Source organism: Artemia sp. Qi Xiang Cuo, chromosome 4 (genome assembly GCF_049724085.1).
Source record: "Artemia sp. Qi Xiang Cuo chromosome 4, ASM4972408v1, whole genome shotgun sequence".
NCBI classification, from domain to species: domain Eukaryota; kingdom Metazoa; phylum Arthropoda; class Branchiopoda; order Anostraca; family Artemiidae; genus Artemia; species Artemia sp. Qi Xiang Cuo.
The window spans coordinates 22,750,252-22,771,661 of record NC_142797.1 but is presented as its reverse complement, the minus strand read 5'-3'; the positions used below and the strand labels follow the sequence as shown (position 1 = coordinate 22,771,661).

At 33.3% G+C, this 21,410-nt stretch overlaps 2 protein-coding genes across 2 annotated transcripts in view; both read left to right on the top strand.

Moving 5' to 3' along the window:
* LOC148952893 (uncharacterized) overlaps nucleotides 1–21,410 on the top strand; it is a 448,257-nt gene that overhangs the window by 338,978 nt on the left and 87,869 nt on the right. The gene's annotated exons all lie outside the window — the stretch shown is intronic.
* LOC148952896 (uncharacterized) lies at nucleotides 226–19,789 on the top strand. The gene is given in 6 exon segments (XM_089088145.1): nucleotides 226–506; nucleotides 1,835–2,005; nucleotides 9,689–9,874; nucleotides 12,526–12,831; nucleotides 13,956–15,257; nucleotides 15,260–19,789. Coding segments are annotated over 6 exon segments (2,433 nt in total). The 5' UTR covers nucleotides 226–406; the 3' UTR covers nucleotides 15,628–19,789.

The window sequence follows — 21,410 nt, the reverse complement described above, 5'->3', positions numbered from 1 at the left end:
CTCAAGTATGGAGCGTTTCCCTCAAATTGTCATATCAAATTTGCCAATGGATCGTTGTAGCTCAATGGTGGTTCGTTCTTAGTTGTGGTGACTGTGAGCTTGACTCTCGGCAAAAGAAATTTTGTTTGCTTAACAGACTCTTTCTTGTTAAGTATGTTTTATGTATATTTATTAATGATTAGGTCATGAAATGGAATCACAGAGCCTGATCAACATGTTCTTTTGAAAAGATTCTGTCTTAATAGTATCATTTCAATAAGATTTTCATCTGATGACTTTGCTTTGTATTATATAGATATAGCAAGTACAACTACATTTACTGGGTGTTCTTTCATACTTTTTAGTTCAAGATGGTGGTCCAGACGTTAAAGATTCAATTTTGTCATGTGGATCTCAGTTGACTGTGATGGATAGTGGGCTTTACTTCAAAATTGAAAGTGATTTTGCACTCCATCCCTCTAAAATTGTATCTGAGCAATCTATAACAACTAGAGTGATTGTTAATGGTAAGGAAAACCTCTTTAAGTTCTGATCGATTCCATTCTTATGTCAAGTAGAACTTGATGTTTGGCTGAACAGAATATTGATTATGCTCAGGTCATAGGGTTAGTTCCCTTGTTTTTTGCTAATGATGTGATATATTTTTATTTGAAAAGTGTGATATTAGAAAATTCAGACCCAAAATAATATATAAAATGTTGAAGGGTGTGAATTTTTAGATTCTTGGGTTTAATAATGCTAGAAGATTGTGATATCGGTGGTTTTTGGAAAAAATGGACTGCGTATGTTAAGAGCTAGTTATATCGACTTTTGAACATGCCAATAAAACCTATTAAAACTGTTTTTTACGAAATACTTCTAAAAAGACACAAAATGACATAAAAGTAATTAGATTTGTTGGTGAGTGAAATTAACTAAAGAAATTTGTGAAATAGTACCTTGTAAATTTAAATAGAACCCTATCACTAATGTCAAGGGGAATGAATTATGGGTATGTCCTTAACTAGATTTGACTTTTTGCTCAATCATGAAAGGGTCTTTTATTGGTTCTTCGAATTTATATCAGTTCGATCTCATTTTGACTATGCTGTAGCCTATAAATCTTAACTCTTAGGTTCCATTTTTGGTCAGATATTTTGAATTTCGAAAATTGAACTTGATCACACCTATAAAAGTTTTGGGGCTGAAATCTTTTTTTCTTTCTTTTTTCTTTGTTTAAGAAAAAGAGGTTGTTATTGTTTGTTTTCGAATGTATGAAAAGACGCTTTTAACATTACTAATGACAGTTGACTTCTGGCGTAGAGCCATGGCGAAATGTTGAATCAGGAACCCTTCTAAAATGCGTTAGGACAATTTGATTAATCTGTAAAATAACTGATCTATATTTACTGTTTGTTAATTAGCAGGAATGCCTGATACTAACCAACAGAATAACAGAAGAAAAGGAAATCTTGAAAAACCTCAAATTCTAATTGTTTATGAAACTAAATGGGTAAAACTTATAGACACCTTAGTGTAAGGGTGGGCCTTATGTAATTGAAGTAACCTTAGCTCAATGCTAGTTTCATGCTTACTGGCGGCGACTGTGGGCTTGACTCCATGCAAAAGTAATTTGTGTTATGCTTAACAAAATCTTTCTTGCTAAGTGTTTTTTATGTATATTTGTAATTGATTTAGATTATATCATGAATTGGAATCACAGAGCATGATGAACATGTATTTTTGAAAAGATTCTGTCTTAGTAGTATCATTTCAATAAAAATTTATCTAATGACAATGTTGTGTATTATATAGATATAGTAAATTTACCAACATTTACTGCCTGATATTTTAGACTCTGTAGACAAAGATGGTGGCCCAGACGTTAAAGATTCAATTTTATCATGTAGATCGCAGTTGTCTGTGACAGATAGCGTGCCAGACTTCAAAATTGAACATGATTTTGCAGCCCATCATCCTGCGGTTTTATCTGTGCAATCCGTAACGACTAGAGCGATTGTTAACGGTAAGGAGTACCTATTGAGTATATTTTTAAGAAAGGTGTACCCCCTCCTCCATTGTCACATCAATTACGAAATTATAGATTCTCTGTTCTTTACCCTCTATTTCCCACTCGGAGATTGTAAAAAGAATTAGGAAAGTAAAAAAAAAGATTGTAAATTTGGTTTTACTAATGCTAATTCTATATGTCCTTGTATACACTCTACAATATGTATCTATATTTCAACAGAGACTGAAAGGAATTTTGAGCTCTGTTGAAATCAAAATTGCAATTTTATTATTTAAAAAGTTGACTTTCTTGCCGTTTGGCAGATGTGACAACCGAGAACAGAGCGCAGGTTAATTTTTTATTTCTTTACCAATGACAGAAATATTTAAGCCTAGGAGGTACATTTGCGCAACCCTTCCTCTGTCGCAGTTCAAAATGTAGTAAATATAATTTAAGCTCTACTGAAACTACAATCAGAAATTGCTGCGAAAAGTACTTGGTAGTATTATCCGGCTAGTGGGGAAATTATCTTTTGATCTCCAAGCTTTTAAAAATCATTATTTTATGAAAATATTGTGGTGATTGAGCCTATGAAATGTCTCACAGCTTAACCACTTTTATATTTTAGGTCAACCTCAATTTGTAATTAGTTTCTGTTGTCTTAATGCGAGAGGGTCTAACGTGGACCCTATGGTTGATTTTAATCAAACAGTTCGTGGTAACAAACTGTAAGTAAGGAGCGACCCGGCTCAATGGTAACCGAAACTCTAGAAAATGGGTTTTTGATACCAATAGATACATCAAAAGAATCAGATTTCAATGCTGATTTCAAATATATAACTTTCATCGCGTTTAGTGCTACCCATAAAAAGTTAAGCGCCTTAGCAAATTTGGCTGATTTTCAAAAAAAGGGGGAAAGACCCCTAAAAGTTATAGAACCTTAATGAAAATCACACCAGCATATTCAGCGTATCAGAGAACCCTACTGCATAGGTTTCAAGCTCCTATCTACAAAAATGTGGAATTTTCCATTTTTTGCCAGAAGTAAGATCATGGATGCGCGTTTATTTGTTTGTTTTTTTTTTTTTTGTTTTTTTTCCCAGGGGTGATCGTATCGACCCAGTGGTTCTAGAATATCGTGGGATGGCTCATTGGAACGGAAATTAAAAGTTCTAGTGCCCTTTTTAAGTGACCAAAAAAAATGGAGGGCAACTAGGCCCCCTCCCACGCTTTTTTTCCCAAAGTCACCCGATCAAAATTTTGAGATAGCCATTTTGTTCAGCATGGTCGAAAATATGACAACTATGTCTTTTAGGATGACTTAATCCCCCGAAGTCCCGGGGGGAGGGCTAAAAGTTATGAGCTTTACCCAATGTTAACATATATTATTGGTTATTGGGAAGTATACAGAAGTTTTCAGATGGGTTTTTTTCTGGTAGTGGGAGGGAAGGGTGGGTCGGGGGTTATGTTGGAGGATCTGTCCAAGAAGGAAGTTTTCATGGGGGAACGGAAATTGCCATGAAGGGGGCACCGGACTTGCCAGCATTATTTATTGGTTATTGGGAAGTATACAGACATTTTCAGGAAGGATTTATTTCTGGAGGGGGGGCTAGAGGAGGGGGCTACTCGGGATAATCTTTCCGTGGAGGATGTTTCTTTGGGGTAAGGGAAATTTCTATGAAGGGGGCGCCAAATTTCCAAGCGTTATTTAAAAAACGATCAGAAATTAATTAATACAAAAAAATTCAACTGAAAGTAAGAAGCAACATAAGAACTTAAAACGAACATAAATTATTAAGTATATGAAGGGGTTTTCCCCCAAGTCAATACCTCGCTCTTTACGATACATTTTTTTTTTAGTGCTTTCAAAAGAGCTATCTATTCTAATTAAACGGCCTTTGTGATTCAGGGGTTTTTGAATCAATTTTTTTTTTTAACTTTTAACGTAAAGAGCGTGGTATTGACTAAGGGGAGAACCCCCTCATATACGTAATAACGATAAATAAAAGTTCAAATAGGGATAAATCCTTTTAATAGACAGTGATTGATAGAAATTCACAAAAATACCAGATATTTCGGTCACATATACAGTGACCGTCATCAGTAGTAAAACTAAAATAAAACAATTTAAAACAAAAGTTTATATACTAAATCAAATAACACTACATATTATTTGAATCTCTCATTCTTTTCAAAGCACAGGCGGAAGCTATTCTCTTTGACCTTCTTGGATTCGGTTCATTAGCGTTCAATGATATAACATTTGGACAAAGGTCAACTACACTGGGTGAATTGAACTTTACTCTGTCAGATTTTAATAAATTATCATAGATAGAGTTCAGCCCAAATTCACCTGTATCCCGATTCAAAGCAATATTCTTGAATAAGATTTTCTTTATTTCAAGAGTTTCACGAAAATTTTGCTTTAAACCCCGATCCCTAGAAATCAAAGAGACATTCTCGAACAAAATAAAATGATTTGGAAAACTGAAAATATGTTCTGAAAGGGCTGAAATGAAATCTTCAGACTTAGAATCTTGCTTTAAAGCCGAAGAAATTGTTTTATTTTAGTTTTACTACTGATGACGGTCACTGTATATGTGACCGAAATATCTAGTATTTTTGGGAATTCCTATCAATCACTGTCTATTAAAAGGATTTTATCTCTATTTGAACTTTTATTTATCGTCATGGAAAGGCAGTGTGGTCTCCGAAATTATCTACGTAATAACATATACGTAATAAAAAAAACAATAAAAAAACAAGCGATACGGCTCAATAGTAATCGAAACTTTTAAAAACGGAATTTTGATGTCAATAAAGTTATCAAAAGAATGTGTTAATAATGCTGATTCTAAATATATAAATTTTATTAAGTTTAGTATTACCCATCAAAGGCTACGAGCCTGAGAAAATTTACCCGATTTTTTAAAGAGGGGAAACATCCCCTACAAGTGAAAGAATTTTAATGAAAATCACACCGTCAGATTCAGCGTATCAGAAAACCCTATTACATAGGTTTCAAGCTCATATCTGCAAAAATCTGCAACTTTGTATTTTTTGCCAGAAGAAAAATATACGAATATAGAAGTTAGTTACGTAAGTTAATTTGCAAAGACATCCATTTAGCAAAAGAAAAGTAAAATTTTTATGCAAATTTTGTTTACTTATTCAATGACGGTTAGCCAAAATAAAAGCTGCATTAACTAAAAAAAGATCAGAAATTAAATTAAAAAAAACAAGTTTTTTAAACTGAAAGTAAGGAGCGACATTAAAACTTAAAACGAACAGAAATTATTCCATATATGAAACGGGCTGTCCCCTCCTCAACGTCTCGCTCTTTACGCTAAAGTTTGACTCTGTCTCACAACTCTGTTTTTTTAAAAAATAAAAAAAAATTAAGCGTACAGAGCAAGGCGTTTAGGAAGGGACAGCCCCTTTCATATACGGAATAATTTCTGTTCGTTTTAAGTTTTAATGTTGATCCTTACTGTCAGTTAAGAAAACTTGTTTTTTTTATTTAATTTCTGATCGTTTTTTAGTTAATGCAGCTTTTATTTTGGCTAACCGTTATTGAATAAGTAAACAAAATTTGCATAAAAATTTTACTTTTCTTTTGCTAAATGGATGTCTTTACAAATTAATTTACGTAACTAACTTCTATATTCGTATATTTTTCTTCTGGCAAAAAATACAGAGTTGCAGATTTTTGCAGATATGAGCTTGAAACCTATGTAATAGGGTTTTCTGATACGCTGAATCTGACGGTGTGATTTTCATTAAAATTCTTTCACTTTTAGGGGATGTTTCCCCCCTCTTTAAAAAATCGAGTATTTTTTCTCAGGCTCGTAGCCTTTGATGAGTAATACTAAACTGAATAAAATTTATATATTTAGAATCAGCATTACAAACACATTCTTTTGATACATTTATTGACATCGAAATTCCGTTTTTAAAAGTTTAATTTACTATTGAACTGTATCGCTTGTTTTTTTATTTTTTTTTTTTTATTACGTCTATGTTATTACGTATATGAGGGGGTTCTCCCCGTAGTCAATACCACAGTCTTTAAGTCAAAAGTTAAGAAAAATATTTATTAAAAAACCCTTGAATCACAAAGGCCGGTTAATTAGAATAGATAGCTCTTTTGAAAGCACTAAAAAAAACTATAGCGTAAAGAGCGAGGTATTGACTTGGGGGAGAACCCCCTCACATACGTTATAATTTCTGTTCGTTTTAAGTTCTAATGTTCCTTCTTACTTTCAATTGAAAAAAACTTGTTTTTTTTTATTTAATTTCTGATCGTTTTTTAAATAATGCTTGGAAATCCGGCGCCACCTTCATAGAAATGTCCTTACCCCAAAAAAACACCCTCCACGGAAAGATTCTCCAGAGTAACCCCCTCCTCTACCCCCCCCCCCCTCCAGAAAAAATCCTTCGTGAAAATGTCTGTATACTTCCCAATAACCAATAAATAATGCTGGCAAGTCCGGCGCCCCCTTCATGGCAATTTCCCTTCCCCATGAAAACTTCCTTCATGGACAGATCCTCCAACATAACCCCCGACCCACCCTTCCCTCCCACTACCAGAAAAAAAACTTCCTGAAAACTTCTGTATACTTCCCAATAGCCAATACTATATGTTAACATTGGGTAAAGTTCATAACTTTTAGCCCTCCCCCTGGGGACTTCGGGGTATTAAGTCATCCTTAAAGACATATTTATCATATTTGAGACCCTATTGAACCAAATGACTATCTCAAAATTTTGAACGGGTGACTTTGGGAAAAAAATAAGCGTGGGAGGGAGCCTAGGTGCCCTCAATTTTTTTTTGTCACTTAAAAAGGGCACTAGAACTTTTAATTTCCGTTCCAATGAGCCCTCCCACAATATTCTAGGACAACTGGGTCTATACGATCACCCCTGGGGAAAAAAAAAACCAAAAAAATAAATAAACACGCATCCGTAATCTTTCTTCTGTCAAAAAATGTAAAATTCCACATTTTTGTAGATAAGAGCTTGAAACCTCTACAGTAGGGTTCTCTGATACGCTGAATATGATGGTGTGATTTTCATTAAGGTTCTATAATTTTTAGGGGGTCTTTCTCCCTTTTTTGAAAATCAGCCAAATTTTCTCAGGCACTTATGGGTAGCACTAAACTTGATGAAAGTTATATATTTGAAATCAGCATTAAAATCTTATTCTTTTGATATATCTATTGGTATTAAAACCCGTTTTCTAGAGTTTTGGTTACCATTGAGCCGGGTCGCTCCTTACTTACAGTTCGTTACCATGAACTGTTTGATTTTAATTTCTGTTCGTGTTGGGTTTCATTTATTTATTGATACTGATTTGTGATAGTTGTATGCTTGGTAGATTTTTTGATTCTATTTTCGCTCATTTTTGGTTTGATGGAGTTCTTTACTTTTTGTTGAAAAACTTATTTTGTGGAAAAAGTTTTTTTAATTAATTACAATTAAAGGCAGTGGAAACTGGAAATTAAAGAGCAAAATTGCCTTCTTTTTTTATTGTCTTACCATTTAGATAGCGTAACTCTACTGGAAATTGAAAATTTTTGGCTCTCTTTAGGATACAAAAGCAATAGGAAGCCAACCAGACCCTCTCGCATGATTTTTTTCTGCTACTCGTTCTTCTCCCTTAATCCAGAGGTACACCCAATTAAAACTTTTGTATAAACATTTCGCTTAGAGGAGCAGACAGATTCAATAAGTATGCTTTAAGAAAAATACGACCTCAAACACCCGGGCCGAGGGTTGTAAATAATGCAAATTACTAATTGCCTCAACTTAGTTTTTGGATGGCAAAGGGGGCTTGTTTATTATTTGATGTGCTACCCGCTCAAAATTTTCAGGAATCTTTCCCTGTTTCAAAAGGATCAAGCACTCTGGAGGGTGGTTAAAGGATCCAAATATGGGCAAATAACTTTTTGTTATTGATTAGTCTTAATTCGAGAAGATACTTCTAGTTTACAGGAGTATATCCAGGAAATGGAACATGGACAGGTGTAGTAGATTTTGAATTTTCTGGTGGGGGGGGGGGGGGGTTAGTTAAATTAAAGACATTGTTTGCACCCTTGTCATCGAAGTACCATGTCTGCAAAGTCTCGAGAAAGATTGGGGATGGATTTAAGAGTATCAGGTACTGTTGGAAAAAGGAAGGGGGTGGCTGGGGCAAGGGATAGTAAAAAAAATTATTTGGAGAAAGAGATCAAACAACAGGAAATAATTCAGCTTTTGCTCATGAAGCACCTATGGGAGCTGTAGAAGGTTTAAGCATGATTGGGGTTAAAGTGAAGTCATTGTACTGCCTGGTTGTCGTATTAGTGTATATGCAATATCTGAGGAACGGCTCGGAGTATTAAATTGAAACCTTCAAGGAATATGGAGGGCAGGGTTGAATTGAATCCAAATACATTTTATGTATCAAAGTTATCAAAAACCATGCCTGCAAATAACAAAACAGCGTAAGGGATTCGGTTGAAATTTTGAGAGGTTCAATGAGGAGAGGGTGGTCAAGTGGACTCTAAACTTGACTGAAGATAAATCAGAATACACTCTGCGTATCGAGGTCACCAAAATAGTGTGTTTATAATATCTTGAAAAGGTTTGGAGGTTCGAGTTAAGAGTTGCAGGTACCTGTTGGAGAAAGGAAGGAGGCGGCTAGAGCAAGGGGTTATTTGTATATTTTTTCTCTATTTTACCACCTGTTTCTAGATTAGAATCGTTTTTTCTTCGGAAATTGTTTGAAAATATGTATATTTTCAAAATATAACTCAAAATATTAGACACCTTAGATCCGAAGTTGTTGAGTAAGGCAGTAAATCATTCCTTGAGTGGCGCCACAACGAGAGCGGTATCCTAATGGTAACCTACTTGACGGTGGAAGCAGATTTTATTAGCTTGTTATTTCACTGATTGTCCAAATGACTTTCTTTCTCCTTGATTTGCTGGTACTTTACGTTGTGCTTAGATGCATTGATAACTTATCTTAAGTGACGATGGGTGCAAAAAAAATAAATTTTTAATTAAATAATTTTTTTTTCGTAAACCTTGGTATTTTTTTTATTTTTATTTTTTTTTTTTTTAAACTATCTCTGTGTTTTTTATTCTATTTTTGAAATGCAAAAACTAAGTTTTTTTTTTATTATATCTCTATATATATATTTTTTAAAAAACAGTAAAAAGTTGTTTGATTTTTGCAACATCGAACAAATAAAGAGAACTAGCTCATTTCCTTTTTTCAGGGATAAAAGTGCCTGCAAAAAACTAAAGGGGAACCACTGTTTTATCACAAAGGAACTAGTAAAGGTATATTATTGTAACTGTCCCAATTCAAGTGTATGAAGTACAAGTTCGTGGCCACCTGTGTTTAATCTATGGTGGTGCCACAAGTTCTACTATCACCGTTCCTACCATTATTTTGTTTTAGCGGTACCACAGTTTTACCAATACCGTCCGCCCTATTGAAAGCTCTTTGTCTCTTCATCTTATGTCTTTTTTCTTGTTTTAACTTACTCATTTCTATCATGGCATTTGTAAGCCTACCAGCACTTTTTCTCAATTGTCACTTATCCATATTGTCTATTTGTCTGTCATTATTTTTGTAAAATTTTGATCGGATGACTAATACATGTTATAAGAAATATCTATATCTACTGCATTTCCGTTGAGATTTAGAAGACAAAGGACCATCATCAAGTGAAGACTCTATAAGCCACGATGTTAAAGACTCTATTTTGTCACAAGGACTTCGACCATCTGGGACAGATCGCGTGCTGGACTTTAAAACTGAATCGGATATTGCAGTCCAGATGTCTGAGGCTTTCCCTGATCAACTGATATTGAATTCATCGATTTTTGAAGGTAAGAATATACTTTCGCATGCTTACCGTATAAAAATTTGCTAGTATATATATATATATATATATATATATATATATATATATATATATATATATATATATATATTTTATATGTGAGTAATAATTATGTACATTTTTATTTTTTGTCGAAAACGGCTCCATATTTTTCGGAAAAATTGGTATCTTGGGATATTCTCGCATAAAAAATTGGGATATTCTCGCATAAAAAAAAACGATCTAGATAGGTCAGAAGTCTTGAGAAAAATCGTTAACGGCCTTAATTTTGGTTTTTTGCAAATGACGTCATGTACTATGTTAGTACATCATATGAGCATTTCTTATGGCATCATATAAGTATTTTCTTATATGATGTCATGCATATTATAAATAAGATTGTTAAGTTTCTGACGCAACAGTTATCTATATAATATAATGTCTGTTGGAAGGCCCAGAAAAACAAAATTTACAGTTTCCGTTATTATAAATGATGATTCTTTGGAAACAGCACCTGAACTAACGTGTTAAAAATCAAAATGAAGAGCATAGACACACGCAGTTAGAAGACATACGACTACAAACAAGTGAGGGAGTCAAAAATAAAGATGAAGAGCAGCGAGTCAATGGAAATCAACCTGGACTGTGAGAATCAAACGTATCATAATTAAAAATGATAGCAGTGATGATTGGGTTTGGGATTTTGACATGGATAAGGTTATCAATGCCTACCATATCTTTGTTGAAAAAATAAAGGTTCGGCAATATGTTTTTCATAATGACGAAAGATAAGCCGAGGTGTAACAAAGCAGACCACTTAATAATGATAGCAATGATGATCGGGTTTTGGATTTTCATATGGATAAGTCCGTCAATACCTACCATACATTTGAAAATCAAAAAAAAATGGATCAAAATCAAGAACTGGGTAAGTCATTGGAAGAAGGAGAAGTTTTTTGTCCCTCCAGCTGAACAATTAAAAGAAACACAGGTTTGGCAATATGTCTTTCATAATCACAAACGACAATCCGAGGCAAAAGTCGATGTTTTTGCTCCACCACCTGAACAATTTAAAGAAACAAGGGTGGTCGCGAATGCCTTACATACATTGTAAAACCAAAACCTGGACTAGATAAATTGTTGGAAGAAAAAGAAGTTTTTGTCCAACTACCTGAATAATTAAAAGAAACAAAGGTCTGGCGATATGTCTTTCATAATGACAAAAGACAAGCCGAGGCAAAAGTTAAAGGACAAATAAAAAATTTTAATGACACAACGGCATTACTTATAATTTAAGGTTCATTTGGACGTCAAGACATCAAGAAAAGGCTTCAATTGTCTGCGTTGAGAAGACAAGCGACAGTGAGAGTCTATATATAGAAGCGTGCCGGGGCCTGGTGGCCCCTGACTATATATATATATATATATATATATACATATATATATATATATATATATATATATATATATATATATATATATATATATATATATATATATATATATATATATATTTGTTGACTCCCAAAAATAATGAAAAAAACTATAATTTGTTGAGTTACTTTAAAACTATTGCTCGATGAAGTTCCAACTTTACTTTTTACTTCAAGCATATAATTTTTTTAATTAATCCATGCTCTTTTTCAATATAGAAAAACAACAAAAAACAGGGTTTTACTACTCTTCCTAATATGGTCCACATTAATATTTATGCGAATTTACCGACTTTCAAACCTTATCATCAAGTAAATAGATGAGTTTGAGCAGAGATCCAATGTTTTAGAGTGCTTAAGCAGCTAAATGTATAGATTAAGATGATCACATTATAATATATGTAATTCTTTGTTCCTTTATCCTCTGAAACACTTTAGAAATAGATGAAATCTTTTCATCTGTTTCAAAATTTATGCGAATATACCGACTTTCAAACCTTATCATCAAGTAAATGAGATGAGTTTGAGCAGAGATCCAATGTTTTTGAGTGCTTAAGCAGCTAAATGTATAGATTAAGATGATCACATTATAATATATGTAATTCTTTGTTGCTTTATCCTCTGAAACAATTTAGAAATAGATGAAATCTTTTCATCTGTTTCAGAATTGATTAAATTGCTTATTAAATGTTACAATAGAAATGGAATTGGTCACATATTTTTGTTTTGTTTTTTTTGTCAATTCTTTTTTACTTTTTCCAAAGGGCTGTATTTTTAGGTTTTTTGAATATCTAGTTGTAAAAACCTCTACAAAAAGAAAGCTCATACTTGCATCGTAAAAAATAAGGTGGTATTGATCTTGTATTTTCTTGGCTGTTTTGGTGTGTCTTCCAGAAGCAGACCGGAAAGGGAAGAACCACTCTAGTGGCATCAATTGTGAGGCAGTAGAAGTTGTATTGGTCCCCTCCCCCTTTAAAGATTTTAAAAAACTTCAATTTTAGTATTTTTATTTGAAAATGTGTTTTTTTGTTTGTACTTTCGTAGAAAATTGAACAAATAACAAAATTTCCCCGCTCCCCCTGAGATTTCAAAAATACATCCGCCCATCTCTCTAAAATCCGACAATTGACACCACTAAACTATCTTATTTTCGAGAATGACAGTAATTACAATATGAGTAAAGCAAAATTACCTGAATTAAGGATTTTGTCTCTTACTATTCCAGATCCCGAAGTTGGTACATTCAATTCAGTCATAACACAGAACAAGGACGTGAATTCAGCATCCGTTGCTATGGATACCGTACTTCCTCTCATCCCCAATCAATCAAATCCGGACAACCAAAATCAAGAAAATGGCCTTAAAGATCTGGATGAAGAGTATATACCTCAAAGACACGTTCAAAAAGAGTGTCTTTCCATTACCCAATCAATATCACCTGTTCAAGAAGAACTGAATCTGAGACGAAGGAAGAACAAAAATATTTATTATGAATTTTCAGATTCTGATACAGACAAGAGTGGTAGTGAAGGTATAATATTTCTTTTAGTGCTTTTATATATATATATATATATATATATATATATATATATATATATATATATATATATATATATATAATATATATATATATATATATATATATATATATATATATATATATATATATATATATATATATATATATATATATATATATATATATATATATATATATATAAATATATCTGACCAGAAAAAGACCAGAAAATCTTGAAATTCACGCCTAGGAAACTGGGATACAGAGCCTTTCTGCAGCGCAACGGGTTGGCTCAGTTTTGAAAGTGTATGAAACTGTGATGTCAAACACTTGAGTGCGTATCCAGATAATTTACCATAAAATAATATGGTCATTATTTTTTGCCATAAATTTTTTTCTCATTACCAAAACTGTCATCGGATAAACTGTCATTGTTTTTTCTTGTCATTGGGTTAACCGTCATTGTTTCAGTTCGTCATCGGACAAATGATAATTAACTTTTATGATAAATGAATATAGTGAGATCGTTTTTATTTGTCAACGGAACAAATAGCTAGTCTCAGTGTTTGTATCTCTTTACTGAGTAAATGTTATTTTTTTTCTGCCATTGATCTGGTGGTCATTAGTGATATTTTAACATGCGTCTAACCCTACTCCCCCCTCCTTTTGGGTGAGAGGCTACCTTATAAAGCGTTTTCATAGACAAACCACTATGGCATCAACGCCGATGGCGAATCCGAAGGCTGAGGATATATTTGTTCTTGATGACTATCTGTTAGTCTTTACATGGATGGATCAGGGGGGGGGCGTATGCTCGGTCATTGTTTTTTATTAAGACGGCTTCCGAACATAAGGGGGGTTGGATACAGTTTTAAATTATCCTAGTACAACATCCTGATTTTATGACCTTTCGCATATCCGAAATATATAAATTTTTCTTTAAACTATTGCCAGAAAAAAAAATTTTTATAGGAAGGCGGTTTTCCATGACGTATGTGTTATAAGGTAAATCAACACTATTTGTGTCGTCGCAAGCGTTGAAGGCGAGAAAAGTTGGAGACCTCATCCTGCAGGATTGGTATTTCTTGTGGAGTTTATTGTTATATATGACTTTAAAATTTTAATTATTTTTTCAGGCCTGCAAATTTACAAACAAGGGGCTTATAAATCAATATCATATGATGAAGCTGTTTCTAAGAATGTGCCTTATGATGAAAGTCAAATTCATTTAGATGTTCCCAATAGTATAAGGAAATTTGTTTGTTATAAGTGCTCAGATTTATTTTCTACTCGTGCTCATTGTGTGACACATCTCAAATTGCACAAAAAAGTAGAGGGTGCTGTCGTAGGTAAGTCTTCAGTTCATCTCTACGATTGCGCTTCGTGTGGAAAAACGTTCATAGACCGCACGTATTTTCTACAGCACTTACGAACACAATGCAAGCAAACTGAGAATGACAATGATATTCATCAGTGTCCCTTTTGTCAAACAAAGTTCAAAAAGAAGTATCATCTTTGTCGTCATTTGATGACCCACAAAGATGGAAGTGAATTAAGATGTAACAAGTGTTCTGAATCGTTTTCCTGGCCTTTAGAGCTAGTGACTCATTTGCAAGTGCACAAGAAGACAGAAATTGCACCGGGTGTGCAACGTTTAGAAAATTCAGATGCTGAACCTACAAGTAATTCAGAACCAGTAACTAATAACATCGTTAGAGAAAGTAATTTTAATGAGTGCGGTATTTGCAAAAAGACATACGTCAACCGTAGATCACTCTTACGTCACCTGCGAAAGTGTGTAAAGGGTAGACAATACTTGTGTCATATATGTGGTTTAGGTTTTCTTAGAGACATTGACCTTAAAATGCATATACAAAGACATACTGGCGATAAGAATTTCACGTGCGACAAATGCGGAAATAATTTCTATTGTATGTCTGATTTGAATCGGCATTTGAAAAAGCATACTACAGAAGAGAGTGGACAGAGACCAGAAAAATTATTTGAGTGTGAAATATGTAACACAAAATTGTTAACGAAGCAGACTTACTCACAACATATGAAAATACACACTGAGGGAACAGCACTTGAGTGTGGATTCTGTCGAAGAAAGTGCTCTTCAAAACACCAATTGACTGAACATATGAGGATCCATACGGGAGAAAAACCGTATGAATGCAAGATATGCAACCATAGCTTTGGTCAAATAAATGGTTTAAGAAACCATATAAAATCTCACAGTGATACAAGACCATATAGCTGTGAATTTTGCAGCAAAACATTTAAGGATAAACGGGAAAAGAATGATCATGTAAATATTCACACTGGTAATAAACCTTATAAATGCACGATGTGCGACTTGCGTTTTGGTTCTAAACCAAGAACCATGAGGAATCAAAAGAAAAATTCAGAGAGAAAAGACTGTAACATATGCAACGAAAGTCTCTGATTATCGATGGACATGCTCCTAACCCTTTCAGCTGTGAGTTCTGCAGTAAAAGTTTCAACTATAAGAAAAACATGGTAGCCCATGTGCAGCGTGTGCATCCCAGTTGCAATCCATTTAGATGTAAGCTGTGTAGTAAGACTTATGATACCATTAGGAAAATTGATGTACACATAAACTCTCGTGCTTGTGTAGAAAATGACAAATTGTGTAAGAAATCAAAAAATAAAGGCAAATCTATTGCGGTAGACGGAAATACGAATGCTGAGAATCTATTTGTATGTAATATTTGTAATGAGGATTTTAGATCAGTTGAGGAGATTGAAGAACATTTTGACTCTTCCCATAAGCCTTCTAAGTAGGAATTGATCATGGTGTTAGTTTTAAAAGAGTGAGTGGAAAAACACTTCTTTTGTTCTTAATATTTGGCAAAGAAGTGATACCTCGTTTTGGAATTAAATAAACTGATAAAAAAAAGTATGAACAATAATTACATTTTAAATTGTAATTACAGGATATGAAATTTTTTTAAGATAGATATAGAACGTCTATTGGTTGATTATTTCTTATGTACAAATTCTTGAATTCGTCATGGTTTGCTTAGAATTTTTAATCGGCTCATTCTTATTGTTATACGAAAAATTTGGTTTTATTTACTGTCCATTTTGATATATAATTAGTTGCATCGATTTAGTTGATTGCTTTTAATTGGATGCATGGTTTGACCCACTCTTTCACAATTTTTTTTAATTTAATTTGCTATATTCATTCATTTCTATTTATTTTTGTCATGATTTATTGTTCTATGATTTTAAAATTTGCTGTGTCTGCTTATTTTGACCAACGTGTTGCTTTACACGCAAATTCCAGCCTTTTTAGTTGCGATTTATGCTGCAAAAAGGGCAACTTTAATAAAAACTTGGTAGCCCATGTGCAGTTTGTGCATCCTAGCCACAATCTGTTTAAGTGTAAGCTGTGTGATAAGACGTATGATTGTATTAGAAAAATTTATCTTCATATATAGCCCTCGTGCTTGTGACAAAAAGACAAATCTTGTAAAACTTGAAGAATTAGGCTGATCCCTAATTATACCTTTTAGTAAAAACCTACAGAATAGGATATTGTTTTAAGATGAATATAACACGTCTGTTTTTTATCTATTTTGGGATCTATATCCTCATGTTATTCTAGATCATAAAATTAAGGATTTGGTTGATTATGTCTTATGTACAAATTCTGGAATTCAGCATGGTTTGCTTAGAATTTTTAATCGGCTCATTCTTATTGCTTACGAAAAATTGAGTTTTATTTACTGTCCATTTTGATATATAATTAGTTGCACAGGTTTAGTTGATTGCTTTTAATTGGATGCATGGTTTGACCCACTCTTACACAATTTTTTTAATTAAATTTACTACATTCATTCATTTCTATTTATTTTGTCATTATTTATTGTTCTATGATTTTAAAATTTGCTATGTCTGCTTATTTCTACCAACATGTTCCTTTACACGTAAATTCCAACCCTTTTAGTTGCGAGTTATGCTGCAAGAAGTGCAACTATAATAAAAACTTGGTAGCCCATGTGCAGTTTGTGCATCCTAGCCACAATCTGTTTAAGTGTAAGCTGTGTGATAAGACGTATGATTGTATTAGAAAAATTTATCTTCATATATAGCCCTTGTGCTTGTGACAAAATGACAAATTTCGTAAAACTTGAAGAATTAGGACAATTTGATCTAGAGTGATAGGAACATGAATATTGATGAAAAGGTAAAACTATATACTTCTAATGTCAGTGACGAGAAGTTTTTATCCGTTGAGGACATTCAATCTCATTTGAATTCTTCTTATATGATTTTGAAGTAAGAATTACCTGTACTATAAATTAGGAAAAAAGGAACACTGAAATGTTTTTGTATCTTTAATTCGCCTAAAAATTTGTAACTATTTTAATACTGAAAATAAAAATAAAAATTATAAAAAAGTACTAGTCCATGAAAGCTCAATTGAAATAAAAAGCCTGTGGCTTTTTCCCTCCAGCAAAAACTGGAAAGCTTTTTACTGTGTTTTATATGCTTTTCGTTTAGGGCTAAAAATCTAGTATTATGTTTCTTATACTTTTGTCCCCCAATTTCTTGGTGATAGATTGTATGCATCAATAACTGTAAAATGAATGGTAGTTTCCAGTATTTTCATTTTTTGTGGCCCACAATTAAAATGAATAAGTCCTATAAAATATATTTACTACAGAATTTCGGTTTGAACAATCCTAAAAAATGAGGATAATTATTTATATGAAAAGAAATTCAGACTTTTCCAGCAAAATTTTGTTTATATGTAATGAGGTATTTTTGTCAGTTGAGGACATTCAAGAGCATTTTAATCCCTCTCATAAGCTTCCTAAGTAGAAATTGCGTATGGTAAAAAAGAAAAAAAAAATCGATGTCATACTTTTAATTCGACTAAAAATTTTGTAACTTCTCCATAAAAGCGAGCATGCCTTAGACTTTTTTTCTTTTCTTTTTTACTTTATAGCCACATCTACATTTTTTTGAACGTTCGGAAATGTAACACAACCTTCTTATAAAACATTAGCCCAGTGGTCGGCAAAGTGTGGCTCCAGGGCCACATGACTGTTTGGCTCGTTTAGTGCGGCTCTGATACAACTATCGACGGAAGGTGCAATGATATCTTCATAAAAAAAAACTTGGTTAAAACAAATTACATAAAAACAGAAAATTATCAAGAATTGGATTTTTAAATAACAAACAAAGCGAAACAAAATTGTTGTTCGTTAGTATCCGGCGTTGGCAGTTAAAAGTTTTTGGATTTTGTGCAAATCGTGGATATTGGCGGATAACACATTTCATGGTCGTTAGGTATTTGATTTTAATTCTTATAATTTTGTCTTTTATTGAATTGTATTTATGTTTTAATTTTTTGGCTGGTTTTCTAATTGGTTTTGTTGACTTTCCGCGTTTGTTTGTTTTTTTTTTTTTTTTTTTTTTTTTCGGCGTTTTACTTGTTTATATTATTTTGTTCACGCTGAAGAAGAGAGACGGTTGTTCTCTCGAAATATTAGCTTTGTTTTTTTCTTCAGTATTTTCTTTCGGCCTTTAAAAACTATTCTGCCGAGATTTTTTGCTCTATTCTGCCGAGACTTGGTCGCTGACTCAGACACAGACGCTGAAGGTAGATGCCATCCAGACGAAACACCTCCGAAAAATCGAACGCTCCCGATGGTCCGACAGGGTACGAAATTCGGAAATCCTCAGGTCCTTCAAACTCCCACCCCTGTCCGAGCAGCTTGAGTCTCGCTTGCAGCGTTGGTATGGTCATCTGCTCCGTCTGCCTGCCCAAACACCCGCCCGGCTCATCTTCGATTTCGATCCAGCTGCAAACGGCTGGAGGCGTCCTAGGGGAAGACCACGCACCAGATGGGCGGACGTCATCCGTGATTGGCTCGCCTCCAGAAACATCAACCCGGCTGAAGCGACAACCCTCGCCCTCAACCGACCACTCTGGAGAAGACTGACGGCGCTGACGACTGGTTCCCTCTACGCTGGCGACGCTGCCGAGCAAGAACTTTAAGTAAGTAACTTTAAAAACCCCATTCTTGATCGTTTTCTTTTTTATGTTATAACAGGCCAAAGTGGTTTTAGAAATTATCTTTAAAAATTACATGTTAATTTGATAAATTAAAATTCTATTAATCAAGAATATGTATTATTTTTGGCTAAAATTAACAGATAGATAGGTAATTAAAGTTTTATGTTGTTGTAAAAATACGTAAAGAACGTCGAGTTTGATTTTTATTAGTTTTTGTAAACGTAAACACAAACCCTGCACAAGCTACCGGCTGAAATTGTTTGTATGTTTATGTCTTACTTGGATGTGATTCCAAGGTACCACAAGTACGCGCGCGCAGAATTTTTCTTAAGTAGTGGGAGAAAAAATTGGCATCACGGATTGTCAGTTGCAGTATGAACAGTTCTGTCCAGTGTTGCTACATTGGCTAATTTTCCGCCAGACTGGCTTATTTTGATGGTGACTGACGGGTAAATGGCTTGTGTTACTCTTTGTTTATGTTGTGGCCTTGGCTTATCTTTGTATTTAAATAACGTTGTCTGGCTTATTTGGCTTCTGTTTTGTCTTATTGGCAACACTTGTTCTTTCTTATTTACCGTGTCTGTCGTTGTCGGTTTTTTCTTTCTAGCTGCAGATCTTATAGGTATATTATACGATTTTATTGCACCTGCTATGTATGTTTGTGGTTCCGGTATAGATTCATAAAACAAAATTTCATAACTTCCATTTGTCCAATTGTTAGGAGTTGTCTTCTATTTTTGGTCATATTAAAAGTTTTACTAGTTCTGATGATTGATTTTTTTTTATTTATTTTTTACGCAGTTACGTTACATATATATATAATATTTGTATATATAATAATATAACGTATATATAATAATATATGTATATATACAATATATATCATGTATATATAATTTCTATGTACATGTAATAAAAGAGTATTTAAAAAAAATATATACTTATTTTCCTGAATTTAGTAATGATAATAGTTTTTACTAGACAGACAATTGGTTTTGGGTTTATCAATAGCAGTTGACGAGTCTTGTGACATAAATAATGCAGTGCAAGTTTCACTTTGATAGATTTTTGTCTCTTTTAAGCCCTAAAGAACAATCTCTAGGATTATTGCTACTCAAAGGTTAAACGGACGGAGAAGATATCGCATGGGCTGCAATTGAGTGAATGGATAAACATTATATATCCCTCGATAAAAGTATAACCGGCGTTTGAAAAGGGTTTGTTGCTATTTTGAACGAAAAAATCGATCACGAGATACTTGTTTACCATTGTATCATTCACCAGGAAGTGATTTGTGCACGAACATTTCCGGAAGACATTAATGTCTTCAAACCGTAATTTCCGGAATTATTGATTACTATTATCAGCTCCATTTTAGTTAAAGCTCTTAATCATGGCATGTTCCAAGAATTCGTGTTTGAAATCGAGACTGAGTATGCTGATCTTCTGCTACACAAGGTTTGTTGATTATCGAGAAGGAATGTTTTAAAATGTTTTGTGTCCGTTTTTCCGGAAATTAAAGAATTTCTCTTAGAGAAGAGCATTCACTATTCGAAACTAACAGACAATCAGTGGATTCAGAACTTTAATTTCATAGTAGGCATTTCGTCTCATCTACTTAATCATAAACTACAAGAGAAAGGAAATGTAATTGTTTTGATATTAGAAGAAGTAACAACAATCAAAAACAAATTATCCGTTTTTGCTCAGGATTTGGAAAGGGAAACATTGTTTCACTTTCCTAGCCTACTGAAGCATCGCCTGTAAAAAAAAAAATATATTGATAAGCACCTTTTTAAACAATAATTTTAAATATGGGGAAGCATTTCTCAGCAGGTTTCAGGAATTTAAAAACAGCAGAGCAATTTTAGCATTTTAAAAAATCCTCCTAATGCGACAGTAACCAAATAGTGTAAATTTTCTCCTTCTGAAATTAACAGTGGTAACTTTGAAATACAGCTGCTGGATTAAAAAGAATTAAAATAAAACAATGGTATGTATCACTCAAAACTCAAATGTCTTTGTGTTGAATTGAAAATATTTGAGAAGAAAAATGTGATCTTAGTTCACAACACAATTGGTTGGCTTTGAATGGCCTGAAGAAGGAAAACGTGATTATTTTCAGCTTTTTGATTATTATTCTTTAATTATTCAAATGAAAATTCTATTTTTTGATTTTATTTAATTTTCCATTTATAAACATAAATGCAAACAATCTTTTTTCAAGCATGAACATTTTCAGAAGTAAACTGAGAAGCCGTCTTATTGATGAGAACTTTAAACCATGCCTGAAATTAAAAACAGCAACATAAAAACACGATCCGCGTGTTACGTTTTGCGTAACACGCGGATCGTCGGTGACGTAAAGTACTATCTATGAAAATTTTGCTTAAGATATTTTCATTCACTTTATCTTTCCATTTCTTTGTTTTTCTTTCTCTTCTAATACAGTACATTACTCCTGACAGTACGAAATTGTTCGGAGTAACATATATTATTACAGAAACATGTTTTGGCCATTTACAACCATTTA